The sequence below is a fragment of the Etheostoma spectabile genome, chromosome 8 (assembly GCF_008692095.1).
Source record: "Etheostoma spectabile isolate EspeVRDwgs_2016 chromosome 8, UIUC_Espe_1.0, whole genome shotgun sequence".
NCBI lineage: Eukaryota > Metazoa > Chordata > Actinopteri > Perciformes > Percidae > Etheostoma > Etheostoma spectabile.
In genome coordinates this window covers 15,135,520-15,144,961 of record NC_045740.1, presented here as the reverse complement: position 1 = coordinate 15,144,961, position 9,442 = coordinate 15,135,520, and the positions used below count along the sequence as shown (strand labels likewise).

Genomic DNA, 9,442 nt, shown 5'->3' with positions numbered 1-9,442 from the left:
AGCACAATCCATGTTTGAACGCACATTAAAGAGGTTTACTGAAGCACAAACATTACATCATCACACCTTATACATTGTGTTTTAAAATCTGACATTTTTCTTGTTGAATTATGTTTAACACTCACCGGGCCTCCTGGCACCGGTGGTTAATGTGTAAACTCTGCAGGAGTGGGGCTGAAGATACCCACAGGAACATTGGCCCCTGATAAGCAAGCTGGATTGCTGAGTCACTGGACACACAAGTGGACAATTTCAGTGATCTACAAATACTACTGATGGCTCTTGGATTGTTCAGACAATCTTTTTCTAGTCTCAAGATTAAACCCACATTTGGCTTTCCAGAATTTTGATCCAAGTGGCACCAGTTTTGCAGTTTTGATGGTCTTTGAACAGAGTAGGACTTTGGTCCAAAGGTTTTTGAACAAGTTCTTTTTGAAAATAAAAACTCAAACTTTACATCTGCATTGTTAAAGAAAAATGGACAATAGGTGTGCTGGTGCTGGGAATCAGCTTCTCCATGTGGACCTCAATATTGATGAGCATGAACCTCGTAGAGGCATCCTGGATCTCCTCAGCAGACTGCGTCCTCTTTGGAAGGCACAAAACATTCAGATGAAGGCAAGTGAATGTTTGTGTTTTGATATCTAACCCTATTTTCCAGTAAGTTCACATTCAAATCTCACTTTAAATTACTGCATCCATACCGACTGTGCAACCCTAACTCAGATGTCATATGCCACATTATTATGTCACATGACATCTCAATTGGATCTGTCATTGACATTGTCACAGCATCATGGATGTCACTGTGACATTTGTAAATAGTCCTTTCCATTTGGTCGGTTTGAAAAAAAACTGCACAGACGAAGAAGCAAATACGTGGAGAAGATACATTTTTAAATTTAATATTTTCTCTCCCACACTAATTTTCATAGAACATACAATCTGTAAAAGTGTAGACTTGTGATGAGGTTCTTGTGTTCTCCGTGGATATAACACTGAATTTATGCCGTTTTGTTTTTTGTTTCACTCTTTCCGTTCCACAATATGATTTCCATCATGGCTACTTTCAAAAGAACCTTTATAAAGTGTGGTGAACTTTAAAAAAAATATATTTTTGGAGTAGTATTTTACAAACTGCAGTCTTGACTGAAATTGCTGTAATAAAAAATGGAATTTTGCTGCAGAACGGACAGACCATATTGTATGCACGTTGTATTGCATTTTCCAGCCACACACAACTCCATATCTCTCTTCCTTCTGTAATTGCACAAATAAGACCAAATGCTTCCTCTCTCTCTCTTAGGCAACATAGATAAGGATGAAGTTGTTGTTGTCTTGTTTTAATAAACCTTTTATCAAAATAGTTTGAGCTCCAAACCATGGCTGGTCAACTGATCCGTACAGTTTAAGGAACTAGAGTTGTGATGGTTGAAAAAGTGGAAAGATGACCCCAAACGGCTTTTCATAGTTTCATTTTGTTTTTGTCAACTTTGAATGAATTGTATTTTACAATGCTAAAATTACTGTTTTATTACATGGAGTCTGGTGGGTTTAGCGAATGCAACTTCGAAGATGTTTTTATGTTAAAAAAGGATCTTACTCTTTAACAGTAAGGTCGGCCTCCTTAGAAATCTTTTCCATAATGTTGTCAGACACTCAGGATATTCATCTGAGCCTGTCGGTGGCAAAACTAGCACTTTTGTGAAGGTAAATACAAGCTGGATAATTGGCCTATTGACTTACATTATAGCTTGTTTTGCAACTGTTGACTGCAGCAATATTGCTTAAAACTGGAAATGTCAAAGATTGTTGTTCCCATCAGTCACGTAGACAAAAAAAAAAAAAAGGAAAATAGGGTCCAGGTTGAAAAAAAACTGCAGTTCCCCTTTAATTAAACACACACCTGCTAGTGCTCATGTACTAACTCCCCACAGGTGTTCTCTGTCTCAGGCTGAGAAGACTCTTTCTCAGGACTGTGTGGGCCTGCATTGACCAGGCATGCACCTGTTAGCAGGGCTGCTTACTCCTCTGTGATTGGCTGTGCTCAAATTGGCTTGTCCAGCATGCTGCCTGTTGCCTTCACAATCAGCCAAGACAAGTTAAAACACCTGTGGTGGTGTGTGTGTGTGTGGTGTGTGTGTGTGTGTGTGTGTGTGTGGTGTGTGTGTGTGTGTGTGTGTGTGTGTGTGTGTGTGTGTGTGTGTGTGTGTGTGTGTGTGTGTGTGTGAGAGAGAGAATATCAGTGGTTTGGTTTTTAGTTTTTAGTTTTGTCGTATGAAGATGAGCAGTTGTTTTGAAAATCTTGAAAATAAAAAGTCTTAAAAATAGTAAACCACACAACTGTACATTTGCATACTGATAATAATGATTGATAATACTGAGTGACAATACACGGAAGAAATCTATTCTAAATAGCATAGCCCATACAGTGTTCCATTATTACAATGAACATAAACTGTATATTGTGTGGATCCCACATACACCTGCTGCTCTAAATACTCACTAGCACACCAAATTTGCAGCTAAATGGTTATTTCCTCTGTCTAGATTAACATATGCTAAAAACAACAGAGCCCATCTGTTTTAGGGCATTATTTAGCTTTAAAAAAGAAGTATATTTGAGATGTGTTTTTAAAGGCTTGCGTCTAGTAGGAACTAACAGGCCAAAAAAGGAAAGCCACAGGCTGGAGAAGTCAGTGTTGAGAGACGGGCTAACACAGTTGGTTTTGGTCTTTGCATGGGATATGTTGACATAATGACTAACATAAATATAGAATTATAGCCATGTAAGTGCTTTAAAATGGAAAGTTGTGACTATGTCTAAAGTACAACCTGCTGACAATTTTCTTTTTCTTTAAAAAAAAAAACCCAAATTAAAGCCCTTTATGTAACAGATGAAGTAAAAACATACATGGTGATAAATGTAACACAAAACTGAAATGTTACACAGTTCTTAGTGCAATAGTGTAATGACTAGATTCTCTTAAGTGTCTTTTTAAATTTGTGTGATGTAAGAATGTTTATCTATACTATATTTGCATGTTATCTTGATATTTATTATTGTTACACTTTGTACATCGACTCTGACATCTGACTGATCTAGTGTGTCATTTATATATATTATATATATATATATATATATATATATATATATATATATATATAAACAACCTAAGTGAAAGAGAAAATTATATTCTCAATTGCACAAATCCTTCATTAGATATAGACATTTCAAAAAACACATTTAAGAAAATCCAGTTATTTAACTATGGTAGAAACATATTTTAAGGTAAACAATCTCCACCTCCAACATTTTCAAAAGACAATTAACACAATTCTGTATAAATTATGACAGTATAAGTAATCAGAACTTTAAATATACAGTATGATATAGTAATTCTGCAAAAAAAAATTTCTTTCTTTTTTTTTGAGCTTGAAGGTGGTCTCTTGCTCTGGGTGTAATTCAATGTAGAACCACCACTGTCATGGCATCATAAAAAAAGACAAATGTATAAAACCAGCAGAAAAGCCAAGGTTCTGGACAACAAAAGTAGATGTTTTTATTATATATTAACCCTGGGAACAGATGTGCAGTGTTGTCAGAGCATCTGTTCAGAACAGGGCAATCCTATTCTGGTCCCATGTGCAAACACAAGGTCCAATCTTTCGCAGAAATGGGGTTTATGTTTGTTATGTGACAGCACATTGGGTGGGTGACCTCTCAATCTACACCAGGTCCAGTAGTGTACATAAAGGACTGGATGTTTCACTTCAGCCCCTAGAGTCCAACAGTCCCTTTAATGATGTATTGTGTTCTTTTTTGGACCATACACTATAAAATATATAAGGAAATGGGAGATAATTCCTACTGTTACACTGTTTTTCTTTCTTTCTGTCGTGTCTGGTATTTCATCCTAGTGTGTTTCGTACTGCTCTTGTTTTTATTCCTTCCTCTGACACATTTTGTAATCTTTTTTTTGACACATTAAACAACAGCTCCAACTCAAAGCCATTTTGAATGCTTTACATGCACTTTATTATTTATTTAGTATTTGCATGGCTTGTTGGAGCACTTTAGCACATCAGATACACCTGCTGTACTCTGCATTTCTCTGTCTACAGAAATGACTTTAAGAAGTGCTATGAACAGTGTGTATTCAAATGACAATAACACATAAAACGCATTAAACAAGAACATTTTACCAACTTTCATGTAAAGATATGTGAAAATCCAAAACAAAGAGAGTCTGGAAACAAAAGCCATGTGGAAAGTATCCAAGTGGCCTTCCATCCACTTTATAAATACTTGATCAGATATCAAGGTGGGCATGTTTGTTCACTTTCCATCTAGATGAAAAGCTGTTGTGTGCTGGGCCCATCTGAGGCTCTGCTGTGGAGACTGTAGCAGAGAATGAGAGACTTTGAGAAACCACTGAATTACAACAAATGTCCGATGGGGTCTTTTCAAGCAAACAGTGGTCACTGTGGTATGGTTGTGTACACATAGTGCTGGGAGTGTGATCGTTCAACTTCCAGCACCAAGTTCAGACTGCAGCTGTCCACAGCTGTACATCTACATCTGTCATTTAGCTTCTGTCGCATGCTCATAGCCTACCTGTATCGTTTTTTCTCTATGCCAGATCAATTTTACATTATTTATTTTTTTGATACGTAGTCCACTCTACAAGACAGGACCACAACATTTGTTAATAATTCAGGACCCATCTTTGTCAATTAGAGTGTATTAATGGCATAACTAACTAATTCTCAGTGGTGGAATGTAACCAAGTATTTACTTACTTATTTTAATGTTATGTGACTTTATTCTTCTACTCCATTTTATTTCAGAGGGAAATTGTCACAGCCAGAGTTACCAGTTACTTTTCAGGATTTTCAGGATTTTCCATGTGAACATATAATTGGTTGATTTGACAATATGAAAAAGACTAAACTACAAAAAGGTTCATATTTAGTGCCACTTTGACAATTTTAAAATATACAAACATGAGTAAGTATATATATATATTTTAGACTTTTGAAGTAATACTCTTACTTACTTGTGGTATTGCTTAGTATCTTTACACTGTGGTTTTGCTATTTTCACTATTTTTAAGATCTTAAAACCTATTCCACGTTTCATTCCATGTTTTACACACTGTGGTGCCATGTTACCGTCTGTGAGGGTCTTTAGATATTTAGATCAAATGTGTTGTGATTCAAAAGTCACAATTATTTTCTCAAGTTTCTTTTCCAGTACACAAATTAACAAAAGCTGACAAATTATCTCTTTGTTTCTAAAGTTTATTATTTTCCACAAACTGTGTCTTTAATGGAAGGTCGGTTTAAAATGTTAGGTAAATGAGCCAAAACGGTGGTAAATTAGCAGCCTGTAAATTGATATGGTACAAAAAGTTGAAATCCCGAGACTAAACATATTGCTTCTATTTACATTCTGAAGCTGAGCGCAACCTTGTTCAGAGTGATTAGTCCAACATTGACATGGACACACTGTAACTCAGTCTGAGGTTTAGTGGAGTGACCCATTACACTTTGCACGTTATTCACTTACCTAATAGTTACAGAATAATGATGTGACTGCCTGTTATACAAACACTAGTCTCACATTGCCAGACCTTCATCCAAAGCGCTGTGGAGGGGGGTCTGGCTGGTCCACACAGCAGTTCGGCATGGGAGAGAAACGTGCTCTGGTTTACGGAGCAACGGTGCCTCTGCAAAACAAACTCGGGAAGGAACTTGTTTTGGTGGAACATGTGTACGTTTTAGTTGTACAACAGAAAACTCAGATTGGACAGATGATTTAGCTAGCCGTCTGGATTTATCCTGCAGAGATCTAAGGAGAAGTTAACCATTGTTCCTTAATGAATCTAGGGTCTAGAATGTCAGCATTGGGAAAGTTTAAGGTAACGATCATCTGGCTGAAATGAGGAACATCTGGCGTATTTTTTGGCAGGCACCTGAACAATACCGCAATTTAAAACATTGTCGATACAGACTATAAAACTCCAAAAGACTATTGCATGTGTGATCATTTTGTCCACATGTCAGTAATATCATGAATGCTATCACAAAAAACATGTTTTTTTTTTTTAAGTGGTTGTGTCATGTTATCAATGTTATCTGTTAAGTTACACACAAGCTCCTTTTTAAAATGTTGTAGAAAGCCAGTGTTGATTTTAGTGTTATTGACTCTTTGTGTACTGCTAAGAAGCTGATTTTAAATTTTTCTGAGTTGATTTCCTGTCCTTTCAGAAATTCACAGAAGGCATCACCAACCAGCTTATTGGATGCTACGTGGTCTCTCTCCAGGAGCCCGGTTGTGTTCTGGTGCGACTGTACGGCAAAATGACGGAGCTCTACGTGAACAGGGACCGGGAGGTGGAGATGTTCCAGGTCTTCCACGCCCACGGGTGCGGTCCACAGATCTACTGCAGCTTCCAGAATGGCATATGCTACGAGTTTGTTAGAGGAACAGTGCTGGATGATGAGCTGCTGCGACAACCATCCATCTACAGGTCTCTGCCAGAACAGCTTTCACATTTTCATTGATTTCTTTTGTAAAGTTGATTTGATCAGAGACGGGGTACCAAGAGTAGTTATCTGCTTTTTTGGGGAATGTCATGGTTCACATTTCCAGAGTTTCCACATTCATTGCTGGAAACGACAATATGTTGATTATCATCCAGTGTAGCTATTTGGTCATGAAGGGAATAAAAGGTGATGAGAATTTTAGCATTTTTTCGGAATTTATTGTTGAAAAATTGAATTTGAAGTCATGCTCATGTTGCAGACTTTTCAAAAACTGTATAAGTATCAGCCTTACCACTTTGTTTGCCTATATTATTAGTTCTTCTGACAACAGGTTTCCATTTGTCAAAACAAAAAGCAATCTAAGAAAAAGCTATTTTGAAAAGCATGCAATTAATTAAATATACATGTATATATATATCTTTCTGTCAAACCCAGGACACATTTGAACATTCACTAACACTGTTTAAAATATGTATTTATTTTGAAAGGTTTGGCTGTAAAATTTCCTTCATTCGACTTTCTATTAATTTCTATTTTAAGAAACAAAGGTTTCTTGTTTGTTCAGTTATTATCACATCATTAATGTGTTCAGTCTTCATAATGACCTGCGACTGTAATGATGTAGCATAACTACATGCAAATATATTTTTCAACAAGGCCATTTATTTGAATTTTCAATTTTAAAAGTCAAGACAAAATATGGCAGTTAATGAATCCACACACACACACACATTTAATGTGAAGACTGGCTATACAATATCAGTATCATGGAAAAGCACAAAAAAGGGGTAAAAAAAAGTAATGCCAGTGGCTATTATTTCCAGGTCCATTCACTGGTCAAGCTGTATAACCTTAACAGGTTTACTGAGAGTAATATAAAACCTCGACAGCTTGTTTTCTAAGGAAACAGTTAGTGATTGTTAGAGGTCATGTGTATATATGTTGAGCAACGTTGTTTAGTCACGCCCCCGGTCTCGTTCATCAACCCACATGGTTACAGGCCAGCAACATTATTCTCACCATAGGACAGTAGGACACAACACAACCAGCCAAGGCTAAACAGCCAGGGCCACGATACACATCAATCAACCTTGCTCTGCCTGATAACCTCTCTGGGGAATACCCAGAAAACTTTATGTCACCGCTAAGATGCCTCAAGAACGAGCATTCAAGTAGTCAAAAGGTCACGTTTTTTTGGAAAAAGAAGAACAAGATAAGAGCGCTTAATGGAAAGGGAGTTGTGTTTCTACTCTGATAACTGTTGTTTGTGCAATAACAGCGTCAGCCAGGCTCATCTAAGAAAATGTTTTCTCTCTGCAGATTGATCGCAGCAGAGATGGGGAGAATCCACTCCATCCAGCCAAAATGTGCTCTGCCTGTTGAACCTCTTCTCTGGACAAAAATGTCCCACTTTCTCACGCTGGTGCAGAGCAGTAGCCCAGCTAAGCAGCGCTGCACAAAAAGGTACAACTCTCGACAATATCATCTCAATGTATTTGCGATATCGTAGTCATCTCAACGCATTTCCTCAACACAGTTGGCCATGAGCAGCAGCATCAGAGCGAGTAATGACTACATTGCTCCAGAGCAGCTTTGCAAAGCCAAACTACATCTTGCAAACTCAGTTTTTCACTATAAATGAAGTCTGGAGAGTTGATTTTTTTTTTTTACAGCAACAGTCTATGTCCTTGACGTTCCACGCCCAGGATTGCTCTCGTTCTGCCGGAAATTCAGCCAGACTCTCTTTGGAGTTTTTTTTTTTTTTTTTAAGATGTCCATTACCTTCCGCTTTCTTTGTGTTGTAATTTTTAACTATCTGTCCAATCTGAGGTTTCTGTTGCACAACGAATACAACCTTTGAACGTACACTTGCTCCACCAAAACAAGTTCCTTCCCGAGGCAATTTACAGCGGCACCATGGCTCCACTTGTCATTTAGCACCGCACAAGATGATTGTGATTGGTTTAAAGAAATGCCAATACACTAAAGCACGTTTTTCTCTCTTAACGGATTGCTGTGTGGACAAGCCAGACCCTCCCCCGCAGTGTTGTGGACGAAGGTCTGGCAATGTGAGACAAGTTGTCAGTGACTTGTTGGGCTAATGGGAATGTTTAGTAGATGACACCGACCACTTGCAACCTTTGCTAGAACTATTGTACACTATTTGATGTTGCAGATATGAAATTGAGCATGACTGTGCAACTGTATGACCGATTTTGATTTTGATGGACATTGGCAGTCTTTCTGAAGACTACATCTACCACATGCATGTTTAGGTTTAGGGGTTTACTTTGGCCTACAATCACAACAGAGAGGCACTAGAGTCAACCAAAAAGGCATTCTGTGGGTGCTTCGGCTTGGTCAGAAATTAACTTAAAGCTTTGGATTTGTGGCCTTTCGGAAACTAAAAACAGAGAAAATGGGTAAGGACTGGATTTTACGGTGTCTGTCTGCTCTCACATAAACTTAAAACAGTACACTTGGCAGTCAAGCTTAATACCAACAGTACTAATCTATTCAAGCATTACTTTAAAGGCCAAAGAGCACAACATTAGCCGATGACTTGTTATTTTTTAAAAAAGAGCTCAACTGGCCCATCAACTGTGTAGTATTTCCCACAGTGTGGGAGCCGGGATTCTGACTTTCTCCCTGGAAAATGCATCTTTAGACTCCCAATATCATGTATATACAGTGGCCATCAAAGGCATAGTTAGGATCCGTTTAGAAGATTAAAAACGTTTGGTAAAAAAAACTTAAATTAAGACCTGCGTAATGACGTCACATGCTGGTTTGAGATCAAATTGGTATTTCAAATTGATTTTAGACATTTTAAGGTGTTTCCATTCATTTTCACACAGCATCGCACAACATTCAAGCAAACATTTGCGAA

General features: G+C 37.7%; 1 protein-coding gene across 2 annotated transcripts in view; it reads left to right on the top strand.

Annotated features, from left to right (window-relative positions):
• Nucleotides 1–209: 209 nt before the first annotated feature.
• Nucleotides 210–9,442, top strand: part of zgc:113516 (ethanolamine kinase 1) — a 27,305-nt gene continuing 18,072 nt past the window's right edge. For both annotated transcript variants that reach the window (XR_004332960.1, XM_032522687.1), the window contains exons 1-3: nucleotides 210–618; nucleotides 6,274–6,536; nucleotides 7,873–8,016. Coding sequence is in view for 1 of the 2 variants with exons in the window: in XM_032522687.1 (XP_032378578.1) it covers nucleotides 478–618; nucleotides 6,274–6,536; nucleotides 7,873–8,016 (548 nt within the window). In the remaining variant the exon portion in view is untranslated. The remainder of the gene's footprint in view (nucleotides 619–6,273; nucleotides 6,537–7,872; nucleotides 8,017–9,442) is intronic.